Consider the following 21,742-nt stretch of genomic DNA (forward strand, 5'->3'; position numbering starts at 1 on the left):
ACTCCAAGAGTGCTTAGCGCGCCAATGGAACCAGGCCCAGGGGCAACTGACAGATCTGGTGTTGGTAGACTGTCGCACCCATCGCTCTCTGCAGTGGTGGAACACCACAAATCTTTCCAGAGGTCGACCGTTCCTGTACCCGGTTCCACAAATAATACTAACAACAGACGCATCGCTCTCCGGCTGGGGAGCTCATCTATTACACCTCACAGTGCAGGGCACATAGACGCCGCAACAAAGGTTACTCCATATCAACCATCTGGAGTTACTGGGAATCTTTCTAGCCCTAAAATTTTCAACCACAAATTTTAGGCAAGGCAGTCCTCATTCGCACAGACAACATGACGGCCATGTACTACATTCAAAAACAAGGCGGCACAGACTCTCCACAGCTCTCTCAACTAGCACAGAGCATATGGAGATGGGCAATTCCACACAAAATCTTTCTCCTAGCCCAACATGTCCCAGGAGTCCAAAACACCATGGCAGATCTGCTCAGTAGACAAACGCAGCAGATCCATGAGTGGGAACTTCACCCGCAGGTTCGTCACCCGTTCTTTCAGATGTGGGGGCATCCACAGATAGACCTCTTCGCCACCCACGAAAACAAAAAATGCCCAAGCTTTGCCGCCAGATACCCACACCCATTGTCCAAAGGCAATGCGATATGGATGAACTGGTCAGGCAAATTTGCGTACGCCTTTCCACCTCTCCCACTAATTCCATTAGTGGTGCGAAAGCTACAACAGCATTCCCTCCTACGTGCTCCAACTAGTAGCTCCAACGTGGGCCAGACAACCATGGTACACCATGCTGCTGGAACTCTCGGTAGTACCACACCAAAAGCTACACCTCTCACCATGCCTCCTAACCCAGAACCATGGAGAGATCAGACACCCGGACCCAGCTCAGCTCAACCTTGCGATCTGGCTCCTCAGATCCTAGAATTCGGATACCTTAACCTTCCCCCTGACTGTATGAACGTCATCAGAGAAGCTAGACGCCCTACCACTAGAGCCTGCTGCGCTGCCAAGTGGAAAAGATTTGTTGTTTATTGCCATAACAACACAATCAATCCTCTAGACGTATCTATACAGCACATCATATGCTACTTGCTCCATCTACAAAGGTGTAACCTAGCATATACATCCATTCGGCTACACCTCGCAGCAATTGCCGCTTACCTACAAAACAGACAGCACATATCACTTTTCAGAGTGCCTGCCATTAAAGCCTTCATGGAAGGCCTGAAACGAATAATTCCCCCCAGAGTACCACCCTCACCTGTGTGGAACTTAAATATAGTTCTCACAAGGCTAATGGGACCGCCCTTCGAACCTTTGCATAAATGCGAACTGCAATTTCTCACATGGAAAACAGCTTTTCTTGTAGCCATCACTTCCCTTAGAAGGGTCAGTGAGATACAAGCACTTACCATACAAGAACCTTTTCTCCAAATGCACCAGAACAAGGTTGTTCTCCGTACCAACCCAAAATTCCTATCCAAAGTCATTTCCCCCTTTCATCTAAACCAATCGGTAGAATTACCTGTATTTTTCTCGCAACCTCAAACTGTTGCAGAAAGGGCTCTACACACGCTCGATGTTAAACGGGCCTTACTTTACTATATCCAGAGAACACAACCTTTCAGAAAGACCAAACAACTATTTGTCTCTTTCTCTCCACCACACAAAGGCAACCCCATCTCAAAATCAAGGATAGCTACGTGGATTGTAAAATGCATACAGATTCGCTACCACAAAGCAAAACAAACGCTATCTGTTCCCCCTAAAGCCCACTCTACATGAAAGATAGGGGCTTCTATGGCTTTTCTAGGGAACATCCCATTAGATGATATCTGCAAAGCAGCTACATGGTCAACACCGCACACTTTCACTAAACATTACTGTGTAGATGTGCAAACCAAGCAGCAAGCTAGGGTGGGCCAGGCTGTACTAAAAACACTATTTCAAACCACTGCAACAGATACCGGTGGTCGCCGCTAAGGTTGGGAACTGCTATATAGTCTATGCAAAATTGGGTAATCTGCAGCTCATATGCCTCGAACGGAATATGCTACTTACGAGTATGCATCTGTTCTTGGCATGTAGAGCTGCAGATCTACACATGCCCACCCGCCTCCCCGGCTACCTGTATCTGTTCCAGCCTATCTTATTTAGATACAACACACATGGGTTTCTTCACTGTTATTACTACGCTCCATCTTTCCCTGCTGGCGAAAAACAATCTGAGAATGGAGCCGAAGCCCATGCACAATACGATCCAAGGGAGGAGTCACCGACCTCGTGACTTCCAAAGACTTTCCAAGAGGAAAAACAAACTGCAAACATCCGGGCCCAATACCAGATGGCGATCTATGCAAAAGTGTGTAGATCTGCAGCTCTACATGCCAAGAACAGATGCATACTGGTAAGTAGCATATTCCTTCTTGTGCATTGGTCCATCAACGTGCTGCGTCATTTGTAAATAGGCAAGATCCTGTAACAGATTGGTTGCCATTGTACAATTAGAATCGTCCAAATTAATATTCAGGTCCACCAAAAAGTAAAATGATCTTTGTTGAATGCCAAACTGGAGACCACACCAGGATTTATAAACTATGCGACTGGGCATGGGGGACAATAAACCACAGCCCCAGAGAGAGTAAAAGTAGGGGTAAATTCAATAGAAAATGAGATGCTTTCAAGGTCATGTAAGGTCAGAGGTCCAAGAGCACATTTTAATGTTGCCTCATAAATTGTAGCGATCCCTCTGCCTATCTTGTCACGCCCATCACCCCTGCATATATAGTAGCCGGCCGGCAGAGCTTGTGCAACATCCAGCATAGAGCCAAGTTTTTGTGAGAAATAGCACATCCGGCCACTCCTCACAGATAAATGACAACACATCTAATTTATGTTGGCCTAGCGATCTACAACTAGGCATTAAAAAGACGTCGCATTTCAGCTTCCCTAGGAGTAGTATCCTTTATAAGGGGACGATTCCGCAAGTTAAAACTACATGCATTGCAAAACAGTGTAGCAGCATTGAGGGCAATTGAATGTAAGCAGCAACCATTGGTACTTACTCTAAGAGCACAGTTGTTCAGACAGTGGTGTAGTAAGCGCTTAGGCCGCCTGTGGTGGTCCCCGTCTTTGCCGCCCCCTATGGGCCCCATCAATTAGTGGGGGCAGGATTTTTTGCATTTACTGCCCTTCGCAGCCGATTGAATGGAGGGGGGGGTGATTGCAGCCCGGGGACGGCAGGTAAGAGCGGGGGGAGGCTGCTGCCCCCAAAACTCATGCCGCCCGGGGCTACGCCACTGTGTTCAGAGGAATACAACACCACAGTTTGAGTAAAAAGACCAGGTTCCTGGCCCCAGCGGCACCTGGACGGGCGCAGAAGGGGCTTGCCCTCTGCACGCCAGCAGCGCACCTGCGCCCCGGCATTCATTTATAGAAGCAACTCACCAAGATGACGCCTCCAGCTGTCTCACTGAGGTAAAAATAACGTATGAATAGGAGTGCAGTTCCATTTTCAATAAACAGTACACTGTATGCTATGTTCCCTTAAAAGCAAACTCCCCCATCTAAAATCTCTCCCCACAAACCGTTGGATTCAAGAAAACAATACAAATGCAGCAATAAAAGTTTTCGATAAGCAAAGTGTAAAAAAATTGTAAAATTATAAGCCCGTTGGTAAGTTAGTGAATGTTGCACGGGTGTCGTTTAGGGGTTGCCAGAGGTAGTAACTGCTACCCCTGGCGTGCCCTTTGATATGCCTGGCACTGGCCTTGCTACCCTCAGTCTAAGTGGTCACGAGGAGAGTAACAGAAAGTAAGCAACTAGTCCTTGTCGTTTTCCTAGCCCTTGGGTATCAGATAGAATGCTGCAGAGGGTCTAAGCGTAGGACAAAGGCTCAATCCTGTGGTGACAGTTGAAAGTATAGGTGGTGGCGGTCTCAGATGACGTCACTTATCATATTTATTTTATTTATTTATTGATATAAAGTTTTATATAGCTAGGACGTGACCCAAGCGGGTATCAAAGCGCTTTACAGATGATCGAGGTATAAACAAAGTTGCAGTTAAAAACAACAGTGAGAAGCAAGATACTGGAAAAGATAGAGAAACAATACAATGTGCCAACGCAAAAGAAAATAGAAGAGCATATAAGTGCAACAGACAAATGGAGGGGTTGAGCACAAACCAAAGTCACAGACATAGTCAAAAGCATAGGACCCCCTGCGGAAAGAAAACAAACTATGAAGTAGCGTTAATCAGGGCGAGGCAATCCGTGGAGAAGGTGAAGAGCCCACCAGTAGCGGAACCAACCACGAGAGGTACCTGATGGGGTAGTGGCCGTCAAACAAGGGTGTTCATCCATAGAGCTGTCACTTATTTTTTTAAAGATGCCGCAGAGGGGGTCTGTCTGATGTGCGGAGTCAGGGAGTTCCAGATTCTCGGGGCGATACCCGAAAACGCCAGATTATAAGTTTTCTTTTTCTGGAATTTTTGAGGTTTCAGCAGCAGAGTGCTGGAACCTCCTAGAAGATCGGCTCCTACCAGAAAGCCCCAGTTTTTTAGCTAGGTACAGAGGGGTGTTAAAGGGAAGGGCCTTGTGAGTCATGCACGCAATCCTAAGATGAATCCTAGCCTCCAAAGGCAGCCAGTTTGAGGATTTCAGTACCAGTGTGATGTGACTATTTATTCTGGAACCTGTGATGAGCCTTGCTGCTGAATTCAGTGAAGCCCTGAGCAGAGCCAACTTGTAGCTGGGTAGCCCACAGAGTGTTGCGCAGCCATAATCTAGTCTGGAAATTACTAGAGCTTGAACAGCAGACTTCAAGTCATCCGGGAGGAGGAAGGGTTTTAGCTTTCTTAGAATACTCATGTGGTAGTTGGCACCTTTGATGGCTGAGCTAATGTGTTCCTGCATACTCAATGACTTGTCAAGTATAATTCCAAGAGACCTTGCAGAGTCAATGATGTGTGGGGTACTGTTAAGAGCTGCTGAGTGTTTCAAGTCCTCAGCGATGATGGTAGTCTGTTTGGTTGGCGCGATCAGGAGGAATTCCGTTTTAGAGGAGTTAGGCTTAAGATGTTGGGAAGTCAGCCAGTGTTGAGTTTTGAGTAGGGTTAAGTTAAGTGATTTCATGTCGTCTGGGGAGGAGATTTTCAGGTACAGTTGGGTGTCATCTGCATACATGTGATAGAGAATGTTTTATGAATTGAATAATTCTGTTAGAGGCTTCAAGAACAAGTTGAAGAGCATGGGAGAGAGTGCAGATCCTGCTCTGCCACTTTTGTAAATCTACATTCATGATTGTCGTTACCTATGTATTTGTTGTACGTTTTTCTTTTTGCGCGCTGGTCCAAATGACCGAGTGGCTGATCACCAACATTTGTTGCTGTATGCATATAAATGATTCCTATCACAATATTTTGGAACTGTAATCTCTTTAACAAAAATTGGACACAGCGCTTTTAACTTGGCGTGTTTCTTTGCAGGAGTTATTGCAAAAGAAATCGACCCATCCCCCCTCAGTATAGAAGCAGAGATGACGAAAGAGCAGCTGAAGGAACATCAGCAGCAGCTGCAGGACCTGAGAATACAACTGGACACCAAGGTTTGGGCAGGGATAGCCAATGCCACTGTTCTTTCGTATGATTTGATTGTGGGGAGAGTGGTTGGCTGATTTTCTTTTTCTTTTCTGCTAGTTGTTTGCATATCACGCAGTGTATATTATGTGCTACTTGTTTGCTGGATGTCAAACCATGAGAGGTGATTTATGTTGTACGTTTTAATCCTCAATGTACATAAGCTTTCATTGTGACAATTAACGTATAAGATTCCCTTTCTATCTACTAAATCGCTAGCAGTTAATTTATTTCCTTTGTTTATTTTTGGCATAGTGTATATAATGCTGGCAGAAGCAAACTTCAAGGAGTTGAAGTGTGTTTTATAGTGCATATCTGCATCTGAAATGTAACCTGAGAGTTAAAAGAGATGGTATTGTGGCAGTTTTGAAATATACCTGATCTTTTACCCGTTTTATCAACTAGTCCAATCTGATGTGACCAGTAGGCACTGTACAATGTAGGTCACTGTGTCTGACAGCTCAGCGGGTTAATGCATCACTTGCAGGACCTCTCAGACACAGGCTCCAATCCAAGTGGGTCCATTCAGCCTTTCCTCCTCCAGAGTTCAATTAAATAAGTATTATTGAGCTTGGGAACAAAAGGCATCTGCTGTTGGTGCCAAGGTGACAAATGCACATTTTATTGTGTTACGTCATGTATTTCACTATACCATGAAAGGAGTTAACAGCAAACAAGTGAAATATGGAACCATCACTCTAATAAATGCACACTAGATTGTTAATAAAAGACCTGAGGATACAGAACACATCCGAAAGAGAAAGGATTGTAGCTACTGGGAGTGTTGATAATGGAGGCCAAACACTGGTGAAGGGAGTGGAAGTTAGGAGGAATATGAGACTATATTCAGTGGCATAGCAAGACATTTCTAACTGATCTGTAAACTGAGCACAACAAATCTATTTTAACTCTGTTTTAATGCCAGAATCTGTTTAGTCCCTTCATGTTTTCAAGTTAAAGAAATGAGCAATCTCTGCATATCATTTTAAGCCCTTTCAATCTTTGTCACTTAATAGTTAATGATATTAATTGTTAATGGTGCAATATAGTGAAGCATGCTTGGGTGCCTGCCATAACAATGTAATTACTAGGACTTATTTTACTTACAGCATTTGCGATGCTGGTGTTGTTTTCCTATTTCTTAGTAAGGTTCGGAAGAAAGCAGTTTTGTGAACCTGTCCTTAAATCTTAAATCCTGACACTCTTGCAGGTCAACTATTATGAGAGGGAAATTGAGCTGATGAAGAGGAACTTTGAACAGGAGAGGAAGGATACAGAGCAAGCTTTTAAAATAGAGGTCAGTGAGCTGGAAGAGCAGAAGAGCGACCTTGAAGAGCTAAATGCAAAACTTGAAGAGGTCATTGCTGGTTTGAAGGACCAACTCCAAAAATCACCCCAAAGTCAAGAAATTGAAAAGCGGTTTGAGAAGGAACGTGCAGAAATGGAACAAAGCTATGCCAAGGAGATCTCCAACCTGGCCCAAAGTCTGACGCGAGAAAGAGAGCAAGTGGAAGAAGACCTAAAGCGAATCCATCAGCTTGAGCTACAGTCGATGAGGTTTGATATAGCTTTATTACTGTGTGGATTTTGCATATTAAGAAATAGATTTAAAGAAAAGTTAACCAAACCTAACCTCCCTTAATGCACTGATTTTCCAAGAAGAGCTTAACTTGCAGCATGTTCAATTGGTAGTGCAGGTCAAAGAAATAGCAGAACACAGGAAGGTGAGCAAAAAGGTAGTTTGCAAAAGTGAATGGAACCTCTTCATAAGGAGACATAGAGAGATAAATAGCCAGCATTTCCCAAGAGACCAACACGTGAAGATCTGCCAATTCAGAGTATTGTTTCACCCTGTGTTTCTGTTCTTCTCAAATCCAGCCAACATTATTGAATATATATATGTACTTTGTCTTGCTGGAAAGTTTTGTTTTTTACTATTAAATAGTCTATTCTGTTTAATTGAACCTAGGGTAGGTTTAGAACAAACTTTTAAAGGTGCTGTGCTCATGAATACACTTCCTGAAAATGGCAGTGTGTTTTGTAATCCCTACAGCAGCCTCCTCTGCCACCTTTGAAAGGCGAAGATGAGGTAATCACAGATTTCATGGACCATACAGCTTCATATTTACAACAGTGTTTTGTACGTTTCAGGTCAGATGAGAGGCACTTTGAAAGAGCTTTTTATGCCATCTGGACCTTCAAAGGCCTTAATAAATAGCCCTCTCGAAATCACAGACCAGAATGAAGTCTAGTGTTCCCTTCAGCAGGTTACCTCATTCACATTCTGACCAGGGACAATGTGGGGGACTTATTTACCCTGAGTTGTCTTGATAGATAACATAAAATTGGTGCAAGTCAAAATGATGGGAATGTCTACTCTTGTTTGAGTTTTACCCTGGGTGGTTGATGTCTAGAGAGAAAGTTCATCGTAAATATAACTTTGTCCCAGAGCAAAAATAATAATAATAATACCTACATTTATAAAGCGCGAACAGCTACCTCAAACAGAGGTGTCCCGGAGCTCTAGCAGTAGGCGTCGCTCAAAGGTGACCAGAAAAAAAGCAGAGCCCAGGAGCATTAACCTAGGCTAAAGAGCCAAGTGTTTACAGCTTTCCTAAATAGTGGCTCTGATTCAATTTGGCAAAGAGTTCCATAGCTTGGTGGCCCCTACAGTAAAAGATCTGCCACCTAGCCGAGCTTTAACAAATCACAGAGTACATAGCAGATTTTGAGAATTGGACCTCAATGAACGGCTCTACTTATATCGACATAACCGTCGTTTCAGGTACCTAGGACATTTACCATGACTTGTCCAGAATGCCAGGGTCAAAGCCTTAAACTCGATTCTTCTTGATAACGGTAGCCAGTGGAGCTCCTTGATATGCAGAGAGATATGATGGCAGAATGGTACACGTCTGATCAGTCTCGCAGCCGCACTCTGTACCATCTACAGTCTTCTGACTAGGTACACAGGCAGGCCCAAGTAAAGGCCGTTTGCATAGTCCAGCCTAGATGTCACAGTGGCATGGACTATGACTCTACGGCAATCCTCCGGCAGCAGATGTAAGAATTTTCACAGATTTCTCAATTTGCTGAAACAGGAGGCTGTCACCTGCCGAATTTGGGCAGAAAAGGAGAGATCTGCTTCCCACTTCACTCCCAAGTTTTTTGCTATGGCTGCTGGGGTGGGAGGCGAACCCCGTTCAGCCGGCCACCACATATCAGCTGCTGGCGGCAAGTCCTTGCTGAAGAACAACACTTCAATTTTCTCAGCAGTAAGTTTGAGTTTATTGTTGTTTATCCATTGGGCAATGTCTTTTAGACAACCCTTAAAGCTCTTGAAGGAGTCCCCCGACTGGTCTTTAAAGGAGAACACCAGTTGGGAATCGTCGGTGTATGATATCGCCTTCACTCCCCAATTGACTATAAGTGAGAACAGAGGGGCCAAATATATATTAAAAAGAAGCAGGCTCAGCGCCGACCCCTGAGGTACTCCACACCATAAATGTTTGGGTTCAGACTGATGGGGTTGCAAAGCGACTTTCTGTGTGCGGTTTTTAAGAAATTACTTCAGCCAGGTAATTACCACTTTCCCGATTCCAACGTCCTGGAGTATCTGTACCAGAATTTGATGGTCCACCGTGTCGAATGCCGCAGATAAATCCAGGAGCACCAGCATCGCTGATGCTCCTGTATCCACCGCCATTCTTACCGACTCTGCCACCTCTAATAGAGCCGTCTCGGTACTGAAGCCAGTACTATTTTTTCCAGCATTTTTGCTGGTGCCTGGTAGTAATGAAATTGGTCGCTAATTATTTAATTCCCCTGGATCCTTCATTAGGTTTTTTCCAGAGGGGTAGGAGTATGGCATGTTTCCATGTGTCAGGGGAAATGCTAGAAGTGAGAGATGTATTCCATATATGATCCAGGACATGGATAAGAGAGTAAGCCCACTCTTTCCAAAATTTAGGGGGGCTAGGTTCCTCAGGGGAACTTGACTTACATCTCTGGATCACTGCCAATAATTCCTGTTGAGAGATAGGAAGGAATTCTGTAAGAGAGAACTCGGGCTTACCACTCCCATTTTCTGCTGTTATTCCAGTTTCTGCTGCAGTTATAAAGGTGTTATAGACTTTCCGAATTTTGCTATTGAAAGTCAGACATTTTTGCGCACAGAGAAAGGGATGGTTGCACTTCGATCTCCAGCTCCCTCGGCTTAGAGAAGGAGTTAACGACCCTAAATATTTCTTTACTTGAGTTTTCTGCATTATTGATTCACTTTACCACGTAGTCCCTTATTGCCTCTTTCATCAATTTGCGGAGCCCTTTCAGTGCTTCCTTATATGCCAACTTGGCCATGGCGCTGTAATCCACCCTCCACTGTTGTTCCAATTTTTTGCACCTACTTCTATTTATCCTGAGAGTCTTTGAGAAACCATGGGGCAGAGGGGCATTTCCTCATTGTTTTGGTGACTCTGTCTCGGCCAGTGGACTCCACAGCGGTGGAAATCCACGTATTTAAAGCGAGTGTATCCGCATTTTGATCCTTTGATAGTAGTGGTTGACTGTCCTGCAGAACTGGACCTAGGATCTCAGCGGTCAGCTTCTTCCAATCTCTTTTTTAAAAATAACGGGTTCCCTCGTACTGACTAGATTTTTCCAAACTAAAAGAAAATGGAACTAAGCAATGGTCTGTTCAAACCAATTGGCCTGGAGACTCCGTTATCAGGGACGGGATGTTAGAAAACAGAAGGTCTAGGGTGTGCCCTGCCCTATGAGTGAGCAGTTTACGTGCTCCGTCAGGTTCTGTCCACTGAGAGACATGAGCTGAGCTGCCTGCATACATCTTGGGTCATGCGCATGTAGATTAAAATCCCCATACGCAGTAAAGTTGGAGTACTCTAACGATTTCTGGGCAACAAAGTTGCAAAACTCAGGAATTGTACTTGGTGAGCAGCCCAGTGGTCTATAAATCAAAAGACCTGCAAAAGAGGTTGTAGGGCCAATCTTAATACAAAAGTTTAGCCCTTCTATCACACCCATGTTATGCAGCACAGAAGAAGCGATTTCCCAGGAGTCCTTTAAAATGATGGTTACCCCCCTCCTCTTTTTTCTCCCTCCCTGTTTGGCTAGAGATGCTGCTGATAAGGCCTCGTCTTTCAGCCAGGTTCCTGTCAAAAACATGACATCCCATTCATTATCTGCCAGTAGAAGCCATATATCTTCTGCATGTTTAGCCAGAGATCTACAATTGATCAGGCACGCCCTGATCTTTTCCGCCTTCTTATTCAGCCCCATCTTGTTGCGGCCCTTGTCTCCTTTACCTAGGTACCCCGTAGTGTGCCCTAGAACCAGTTTGCAACCAGTACAGTTACTGGGAAGTACTTCATTTGCCAAATTAATGGCATGTTCCCTAGGACAAGGCTTGCCTCTCAAGGCCAACAGGTCATTCTTCTCGCATCGAATTTCCTCGCCGCTGGTCAAACGGGCAGCATGGCTGTCGCTGGCCGAGGTCCGTCCACGGACAGGCACTGACGGGCTTGCCTTTGGCGCGCCCACTGCATGCATCCGCTGCGCGACCGGGCTCCCATGCCAAATAAATAATAGATCCAGTAACGGAAGTAAGGGAACAAGGGGGAGAAGCCATGTCCCTCCGCGCCGTCGTCCGTAAGAGCCGTGGTGGACCGGGGACCGGCTTAATGCAAAGTGCCTGAAGGTAATTAGTGACTGTAAAATAATGTTAAAAACAGTAGAGCGCTAAAAACGCTAAAAAAGATGCCCAGTATGACAACTAAAAAGCTCTAAGTGCCACGTCCAAATATCATGTAGCTTTTGCCTTCCGGCACGACATTACCTACCGCTGCGCGACCTGTATCCCATGCCAAATAAATAATAGATCCAATAGCGGAAGTAAGTGAACAAGGGGGAGGAGCCACGACCCTCCGCACAATCGGCCGGAAGAGCTGCGGCGGACCGGGGACCGGCTTATTGCAAAGTGCCTGAAGGTAATTAGTGACAGTTAAATAATGTTAAAAACAGTAGAGCGCTAAAAAAAATGCCCACTATGCCAACTAAAAAGCTCTAAGTGCCACGTCCAAATATCATGTAGCTTTTGCCTTCCGGCGCACTGCTACCTACCCTGGCCATGTTTGGGAACCCAGCAAAGAAGAGGTAAAGTGCATTGGTTGATTTAGGTGTTAATGCACTTTTACTAAAATGAGCTGGGAAGAATGTTCCCTGTGAATACCATTTGCACAAAGAAGATTTTGAGATTCTGAAAAATAATTGCTGGTGACTGGCTAAGGATTACATATATGATTTCTCCCGGGATCGACTGAGAGGTTGGTATTTGTGGCCTGGCTTTATTCTTGCCACGTTACATCCCACCAGCCTTTTTTGTGACAAGTTAGTGATACAAACACACCATTGTCATCTTCATCTGCCACTGTTATTCGGAGATCACTTTCTCTACAGCAGTGATTCTTAACTTGTAGTCCACGGACCTGAGGGGGTCCTTGACAGCTACTCAGGGAGTTCGCGACTGTCTCGAAAATAAATAATAGTTGATTGATATAGTATATAAACATAATAACCTCACTTGAAATTTTACAACGCTGTGTAAATGGGAAGGGATCGTAAACTGGAGGCTAAAAATTAGTTTGGCATCATAAGGTTAATTCATGGGAACAGCACAAACAAAGCAAAGAATAGTATGGACAATTAGTAGTCTCAATTCAAGCTAGAGTGCTCTAACAATACAAGGGGAAGCCCACATTCTGAAAACCTCTAGTCATGCCATTAAAATTAAAATTTAGATTCTTGTTTTTGATTCGTGGTGGGGTGAAGGCAATGGGGTAGTCACCTCCTTTTTGTCCTGGGTGGTTGCTATCATGAGGTTTGACCTTCTGCCACGTACAGATCATGAGTAGCCCATTTCTTAAAACTTTTCCATTTATGGGTAGGCAGGAGAATGTAAACTCATCATGATCCAATGGCTTGTATTACCTCTTTCATGGGGGTGTTCACTGTTTCCCCTATTTGGTTAGTGCGGCTAGAAGAACTTTGAAATGGCTAGCCTAGGGAGTGGATGAGAGTAACAATCCCAGAAATGGAAGTAATTTCCTGCTAAACCCCCACCATCTATAGTATTGTGGAGCCTTAGGGTAGTAGGACAGATGCAGGTGTAAAGGAATTTCCTTCCTATGTCAGTGGTTTATGATCTGTGTCTATATTTACTCTCCTCCCCAGTGTATATCACTCTCTGTTTGACCTGAGAGGTGAGTGCATCTCTCACATAGCTTATGTAGCACCCCTTCCCTTCCAGAATATACAAGTGTTAGCACACTGATTCTGTGTCTGTTGTCTTTTGAGTAAATTGACCTGTTGCTACAAAGTTCCTGGATTTGCATTTTTTCAGCATGGTTGCTTGAGGGGGTTACTGTACATGGGGTCACTGTATTTCATGTAACTACTCCTGTTCTGCCACCACAGGTTGTGCTACAAATGAGTCCTTTGCAAATTGGGACAGGCAGCTGCTCCCTGCCCTGTAGCCCTCACTACACACAGTTGGACCTGGAGGTACCAGTGGCTATGTATGTTTAAGTTGAAGCTGTTTAATCCAAAGCTATTCAGAAAAGCAAAAACAGCACTGATGTTGTATTAGATTCACCATCTACAATTGGATTCCAGCTCACACTCCTGACAGCAAGGAGAGAAGCTCTCTAAAATAAAAGGTCCATGAGCAGAGAATTACGTGTTACTGATTTACCTTTTACGTTTTGCATAATACCATTGACTTACTCTTGGAACATTTATTAAAGTGATTTGTCCCATTTGTTTTAAACAACAAACATTTTGGACCCTTGTAAACATACCTTTTTTGACTTAGTTTCCATTTTTTGAAACGTGTATTGATGTTTTAAAGCGGGACGTGCAAGGTGCAATACGTTACTTTTGCTTGAAATGTAATATTAAAATAAAGATGTAAATTACCCTCCGCTATCGTTTTACTCAGCTGTCTTGTGAATCTGCTAACATAAAATGTAGCAGGCTCCTCTTGAATGGGCAATCGCTGTGCAAGTTGAGAGGGAGGTCATTATCAATACCCCGTGTTGGTCATTGCTGTGCCATCTTCTTGAGCACCCATGCACATTGCTAGAGACTGACTTGCAGCTGTTGAGGATAGCAGTGATCATAGTTTATCCTCCAGATCAATTCTTGATCCTATTGCTTTTTGTGCTAAAATTCTGTAGAACATATAGCAAGTACATTTCTAACCTATAGACATGTTTTGCTAAAGATTCACTTAAATCTTAGAACACATTGTACTTCAGGATTGTGACTATATGCATCATATGTTTAACATCGGTCACCATTAAACTGTTTATCTCTAGGAATGAGGCTGGGGTCGAATTCAATCAAAAGCTGTCACAGGCTGAATCTCAGTACGCTGAAAACATTAAGAGTTTGTGGCATCAACATCGGTGTGAAATGGAAGATCTGGTACAGACACATGAAGCTGCAGTAGAACGTATAAGAGACGCACATGCACAGGAGAAGAAGAAGTGGGGAGAGAAAGAAGCAAAAATTGTGATGGACAGTAGGAAGGATAGACTCAAGCATCAAGAAAAGATGAATGAAGAGCAAGCTAGGATCTGTAAAACATTTGCTATTGAGAAGGAAGCAGTGGAAACCAGCTACAAAAAACAAATCAACAGCCTTCTCTGTGAGGTCGAGCATCTAAAGACGTGTTTGAGTGGAAAAAGTTTGGAAACTACCAAAAAGGTTTTGAGTGTGCCAGAGGCCAAGCCCAAAACCCCTCCAAAGAAGCAAAAACATGGTAAGGGTTCTTCAACATCATTTGAGGAGCTGGGCTCCCAAAGTCTGCGACTATCCCATCAGGCACATTCCAAAGACAACTGCCTGCTTTCCTCGTGCAATGGCGATCAGCCTGGGGCCAAAGAGCAAAAGTGGGAAAGTGATGCAAGGAAGATGGAGTCTAAGTTTCAGTGCACTCTGGGGGAACAGGACAATCATCTTCAAGAGCAAGCAACGCAAATAGACAAGCAGAGTGAACTCTATCCTGAGGATTTACTGTGCATAAAGGCCAACGAAGAGACTGTGTCTTTACTGGAAAATGCAAAGCAAGATGAGCTGCTCCAGCTGAAGTGTTCCATCCCTTCACAGGTCAGTATTACCCAAGAGCTGACGGAGAATGAGAAGCTTCTAGAAAGTGAAGAAAGTGTGTTGAACAAGCAGCTCTGTGACCAACTTCAGGCCAAAGAAGTACAACTGCAGATGTTAAAAATGAACGAAGGTGATCTTGCAGCCCGACTTGAAGAGAGCTCCAAATCGATTAATTTTCAGGAGTCAAAACTCCAGGAGCTTGCCAAAGAAAAGGGGATTCTTTTAGAACAAGCACACCATTTTCAAGAAGAGCTCACATTTTTGAGAGAGGCCAATGAGGAGCTACTTGGGGGACAATCAGTGTTTGAGGCAGAACTGGAGAAAAGAGAATTCCTTATTGCACAGAAAACCGAGCTGGTCGAGTCCATCACTGAGGCAAACCAGGAGCTAGCTAGACAGCTTAGGACTGTGGAAGAAGAGCTGTCCAGCCTGCGGAAGAGAGGGGAAGGAGCACTAGAGCAGTTGAAACAGAAAGAGGAGGAGGTGGCCGACTGTGTATATAGAGTACAAACAGACTTTGAAGTAGAGAAAAATGAGCTGAAAGACAAGCTGCTTCATCTGGAAGATTTGGTACGCCGAATGGAGGCTGAAACAGGACCAAGACTGGATGACAGGTTTGACTCCCTAATATCCTTAAGAAAACTAACCATTGTGGCTGGATTCTGTAACCCCATAACTGCTCCTAATCCAATCAAAGCATGCGCTTTCTACTACTAAACCTGCCATTAAATACATTTGAAGATCAGTTTTCACTGTTGTATGATTTTGCTCTTAAAAAAATCATCTTATGCAACCTATTTCCATCTTTTCGTTCCTTCCACCTGTTCTGTGTGTACACGAATGCTTCTCATTGATTGCGTGTGTCACTCTTCTACATTGCTTTGCCTATTTATCTCTCCTATCCATTCTCTTCAGCTGGGAAACCTGGAAAGCACGTGCTTCTTTTTGAGGTGGCCTGTAATCAGTAGTGCAGTGAAATGAACTTTATTTAATCATTGAGGCCCTCATGGGTGATAATGATATTCCTATTAATGCTCTACTACCCACCCATCTCAGGCAGCCAGAACATTACACAGTGTTTATTATTGGTAGCAGTGGCAATAAGCACAGGTGGAATCCACCATTGTGGTTAGTTTTTACATGCTCGACACAAGCACTAATTACTGCTTTCTTTTACTTTTCTACCTCTACAACTTACTCTGAGGATGCTGCATGGATTTACTGGGGAGGGCATGCTCTTTTTTCTTCCTCAACTGACAGGTGTTTGGTCACCCATTACCTTGTAGTTAAACAATCTCAAATGTCTTTTTTTTTAATCGACAAATTTTGAACTGAAGAGCTTACTACTGAACAGCGCTTAAGTTCTCATTAAAATGTGTTTTTCTCGCATGGTGCTCTCAGTAGATTCATGTCATAATGTGAGGTCCACAGGACACTGTCATTTAACTGTAAAAAAAATTGGTACAGAGTAGAAAAGTGCATGTGCACCATAACATGCTTCGGTACGTTTTCCAGAGGCTTTGGGAACATATAAGTTCTTTGCTCGTTTTCAAAAAAGGAACTAGTGATGTTGCTGAAGCTAGCATTGTACCGATTTGTATATGTTTTCATATCTCTTACAGGTGTCCTCACATATTGAACCATGTGCCTTTTAATTCTTTGCCTCACCTACAGCACACTTGATGTTTATTCAGTACAGATGTTCAGTTTCATCTAAAGGGGTCGTTCACTTTTTAGCGAAATGTGAAAATAGAGCATACAAAGAAGCTGAAAATTAATAAATTGTCTTGAAACAATTGGTAAATCATTCACAGACTGTGAAAGGACATGAGAATTATGGCAGATCAAATTCTGAGACCTTAATTTGATTTTAACTTATCTAATGTGTTTTCGTTTTGAACCCCTTCATAGTTGTCCTTTGCGAATTTTACCATTTAAGACGATTGTTCTTATTTCCATAACATCTGCAAGGCAAATTAGTGAGTTACGAGCCTTGAGTGTAAAACCTCCCTTCACTACTTTCTTCCCTGATAAATTGTTATAGAGAACCAGGTTTCCCTTCCTGCCAAAAGTAGGTACTCCCTTCCTTTTGGGTCATTGCAGCACCCTTACCGCATTCTATCCTTCTCCTTATCCAACGAAAGAGCAGGAAAGACTTAATCGATTGGACCCCAAAAGAGCTGTCAATCTCTACATGAACAGGACACATGAATTCAGACTGGATGGCCAGCTTTTTGTGAGGACAGCGGGAAAATGAAGGGAAAGGTTGTTTGCAAAAGGACTCTGTCAAGATGGATCATCCTTTGCTGTAAGATATTCTACCCCATGATGCACAAAGAGCCTTCTGAAGATATTCGTGCTCACTCTACAAGAGTTAAATCTTCTAACTCTGCCTTAGCTAGAGGAGTTCCTGTAGCAGATATTTGTAAAGTAACGACTTAGGCCTCCCTTCACACTTTTACAAAACACTACTGTTTAGAATCTGAAATGAGGAGGCATGGTCCCTTCACTCATTCTGTTTTACAGAAATTTTTGGTATAGACAGATATACACCCTCCTCCGGGTGTGGAACTGCTTGGGTGTTCTATTCAAAAGGTTAGGAATCTGCAGTTAGGTGTACGATCAGAAGAACACGTTACTTACCGATTCCTCACCAACCCACCCTTCTTCCAAATTGCATGACTGTAGATACCAAAGAAGCCGGTTTATGTATATTTAGTATGTATGTATATTTGTATGGTAATACTTTGGCTTTAAAATAAAAAACTTCACATACAATTTTGAAGTTGGTTCCATCTGCTCGCCTTGAAGGCACGTAAAAAAATGGATGGAAACCCGCGTCAGCAAGCCGACTGGGGCTCTTTGTGGCACCAATGACATCACGTGGTGCTGCGTGCGGAGCTGTGTAAATGCCAACAACCACGTCAGCATGAAGGAACTATAAAAAAAAGTTTCCATCCAAACTGGTGCATAGGGCTATTCAAAAGGTGAGGACTCCATAGGTAGATACTGTGTCCACCAGAAAAAAAGCATTACCAAAGATAAGTAACTTGTTCTTTAGAGCAGATCAAAAATGCTACCTTTTAATTTAACCTCAGTATGTAGTAAAAGTAATTCATCGGAATGGCTTCGGACCCGGTGATTAGGCGAGCTCTTGATAAAGTGAGTAATCTTGAAGCCAAAAGCTTAAGCTAGGAGAAGGTGCCTTTTGGAGAACGGTCGCCATGTAATTTTGGTGCTTTCTCTTAATTGGTTCTTTCTTTGTGGATTCCCTTTTGCTAACCAGTTTAAGACATTGATGCTGGAGAGGTTTAATGAAGCAGCACGTCATGAATTGCCATTACAAGAACTCCCTCTGGACAAGTTTTAAGGGCTTGAGATTCTTTAGAGAAGGTGAAGGGATTTTTCCCAAATCAGGTTACTTTTTCTGGGCCAGTGCTCCTAGGTCCTCTGAGCCCTTTGAAGGTTTTTTCAACAAAATATCAGGTTTCAGTGGTAAACTTGGACCTTGATCCAGTTTGGTTGGCACTAGTAGTATGGCATAGATGATGATTTTCTAGATCTCTTCAGAGCTGGATCTTAGAAACCTAGTCTACCCTGCAGCATCCCTAAATACTGCACAATAGACCCAAATGTCTTTAAATACCTCCTTCAGTGTTTCTATCGGCCATATGGGTTCAAACTCTTCTGTGTCTGGAAACACACAGCTGCAGTCAGGCATTTACAATCATGAATTGCAAAGTACATATTCTACAGCAAACCATGGACTCCACAGGGCCTGGGAGTCAAGTATTGAGGCTAGCTTTTCTAGCCCAAGTATCAAAATCTTTGTCAAACAGAAGTTCTGTAAAAAAGCAAAGACAATTCTCCTGATTTTCTTCAGCAGTGGCTTCATCCAAGAAGTATGTGCAGCAAAGGAGAAAGAAAATAAGATCCAGGATTCTACAGGATGGTATTTCTAACAAAACCCTAGCTTTTTTCCCACTAAAGAGTGATGTAAACCCCCACAGATCTCTGTGTTACTGAACCACCTCCACAGGCCTAGGTGCTAGTGAGTCAAACAGAGCACAGTTACTCGATGCAAGTTGCTGTCATAATACTTAATACTTCCTTACTATGTCCTGCCAGCTGGTCAATGGCTGAGCTAGTCTTCTAGTCTGCACTTTAGATTAAAAGCTATTATGATCAGAAAGGCAGGTCTTTATCTTGGTAGTATATCTGCTTCTGATGGATAAATCTGCCAGTGGATTCCTCACCTTGTGAATATCCCCTGCGCCAGCAACGTTCGGAAACTTTTGTAGCAGTCCACGCCGATGGGGTCGAAGACGACGTCACAGAGATACGGCTCCGCTCGCGACTCAGCTGACGTCACCGGCTCCATAAGAAGACCTCGCCGGCGTGATGACGTCAGTTCCCTTTTTTCCGCGCCGTCGACCCCAACGGATTTCGGGAATTGCTGTTGGTAGCTTTACTGTTACTTTGTATTTCTTCTGGGTTTTCCCCGTTTCTCTTCGAAGAAGATGTCAACGAAGAAGTCGGGCTTCAAGCCCTTTCGGGAATGTGGCAAACACATGTCGATCACGGATCCACATGATGACTGTGTTTGGTGTCTGTCATCTGACCACGATGTGGATGGTTGCTCTTGCTGTCGCAAGATGAGCTCCAAAGCTCTAAAAGAAAGGGAGGCGAAGCTCTTCACGCTAGGATGAAAAAGGAAAAAAGAGGAAGAAGGAAGTCGAGATCGAGGTCACGGTCGAGGTCGGCATCGAAGTCGACTTCGGGGCATGCTTCACGAACCAAGAAGCATAAGAAGAAGAGGAGGCATTCTTCTCATCATCATTCTGATAAGAGTTTGGCTCCGAAGTCGCCGACCCGACGCCAAAAGGAATCCATGTCTCCTTCACCAGTTCCGGATTCTCCTCCTGGTCCTTCTTCTCTAGTGACTTCGCCGGCTCCAGCTACATCTCCGGGTCCGGTGCCATCCCCGACGCCGGTTCCATCTCCGGCTCCATCTCCGGCTCCATCTCCGGCTCCATCTCCGGCTCCATCACCGGCCCCGGTTGAAGATCTTTAAGTCCTGGGTGAGCCTGCGAAGCCGCTTATTCCACCGTCGGCGCCGGTTGGCCCGAGTCCGGTGATGCCTGACCAGTACCCTGCATTCCCTGGACCAGGTCAGGACCCTTCGCATTATCTGAATGCGATGTATGGGGTGTTCGCGAGAGCCATGTACACCACTGATGCTCCTGCGGGTCCGATGGGTCCAATGGCGTTTAATTTGGGGGTGCCGCAAGTCTATCCGCAGGCCCCTTTCATGCCGTTTTTTCCAGCGACGCCGTCTTGGCATCTACCGGCGCCGAGGACGTCGACGCCGCTTCCATCTTCACCGGCGCCGGCTCGACCTCGTTCGACGCCGGCTGCTCCTGCGGATCCACGTTCGACGCCGGCGCCGTCAGATTCAAAGACGGCGCCGCCGACACCGCTTCTACGGATTCGATCCAGAAGGGAAGCACAGAGAGTGGTGGATGAAAGGAGGTACCTTTTGGAAGAGGCTGAAGAGGGAGAGCTGGTTGAGTCTGATGAGGTGTTTGAGGAGCTTAAGGAGGCTAGTGGGCTGGATTTGTCTCCTGAGTGGGAAATCACTCCACCTTCAGATGAACCCTCGAAAGATGTGGCGCCGTATCATGCAGTCATCAGGAAGGCTGCAGAGCAGCTAAATCTTCAGTTGCCAACTACGGAGTTCAGATCAAATATTCTGACTGAGGTGCTGCATTCGCCCACTACAGTTTCGGAGCCTTTGTTGCCTTTTAATGAGGCCATTATTGACCCTGTATTGGAGGTGTGGCGTAAGCCTTTTCCTGCTCCCGCAGTCTCTAGGACGGTTGCAAGAAGGTATAGGGCGGCTCCAGGGGACCCTGAGTTTCTAACGTCGCACCCATCGCCTGAGAGCCTGGTGGTTCAGGCGGCTTGCTCGGGGAAATCCAAGGGTGCTTTCCCTCAGGTTCCAGGGGACAGAGAAGCTAAAAAGATAGACCAGTCGGCCAAAAAGGTCTTTTCATCGGCCAGCATGGCCCTCAAGTCGACGAATGCAACTTGCCTATTGGGATGCTATATCCATGCGCTCATGGACTCGGCGAAAAAATTGGCGCCAAAGCTTTCTGAGGAAGATAGACTTGGCTTTAATGAAGTTTTGATTGATGCCCAGGCGGCAGCATGCCAAGTGATTCAAAGTGGGCAGGACACGGCAGACTCAGTGGCGAGAGTCATGGGGTCTTCTGTTGCCACCAGGAGAGGTGCGTGGCTGAAGTCTTCTGAGTTCTCCCCGGATGTACAGTCGACTTTGTTGGACCTGCCATTTGATGGGTCTGGTTTGTTTGGTAAGAAGGCTGATGCTGCTCTTGAACGCTTTAAGGAGAGCAAGGCTACAGCTAGGTCTTTGGGCCTTCAATCCCAGTCGAGGGGGTCTTTTAAAAGATACAGAGGCTTCGGAAGGGCAACCTTTCGTTCCTACAGACAGACCCAGCAGCAACAGCAGCAGCAGCAGCAAACCTCTTTGTCCAAAGGATACAGAGGTAGAATCAAGAGTCGCACACGTGGCCGTCAACTCTCCTCTTCCTCTTCCTCCTCCTCAGCCCCTCCCACCACCGCAAAGCAGCCCTAGATCCGCCATTCTGGATCATGCTGGTCCTGTGGGGGGCCGGCTTACCCATTTTCTACAAGATTGGGAATCTGTAACTACAGATCTCTGGGTTCTGGATCTTGTAGAAAATGGGTACGCCCTTCCCTTTTGGGAATTTCCTCCAAATTACCCTCCTTGTCAAGGAGCTTGCTCAGAGAACCACCGTCTTCTCCTACAGGAGGAAGTCCTGAAGTTACTACAGAAAGGTGCGATAGAGGTGG

At 44.8% G+C, this 21,742-nt stretch overlaps 1 protein-coding gene across 4 annotated transcripts in view; it reads left to right on the forward strand.

Moving 5' to 3' along the window:
* NINL (ninein like) overlaps window positions 1-21,742 on the forward strand; it is a 441,695-nt gene that overhangs the window by 310,211 nt on the left and 109,742 nt on the right. For 2 of the 4 annotated variants that reach the window (XM_085612328.1, XM_085612329.1), the window contains exons 16-18: window positions 5,510-5,628; window positions 6,870-7,216; window positions 14,053-15,459. In XM_085612328.1, the coding sequence (XP_085468454.1) occupies window positions 5,510-5,628; window positions 6,870-7,216; window positions 14,053-15,459 (1,873 nt within the window). The remainder of the gene's footprint in view (window positions 1-5,509; window positions 5,629-6,869; window positions 7,217-14,052; window positions 15,460-21,742) is intronic. The other 2 variants (XM_085612330.1, XM_085612331.1) reach the window with 1 other exon arrangement.

Source organism: Triturus cristatus, chromosome 6, assembly GCF_964204655.1.
Source record: "Triturus cristatus chromosome 6, aTriCri1.1, whole genome shotgun sequence".
NCBI lineage: Eukaryota > Metazoa > Chordata > Amphibia > Caudata > Salamandridae > Triturus > Triturus cristatus.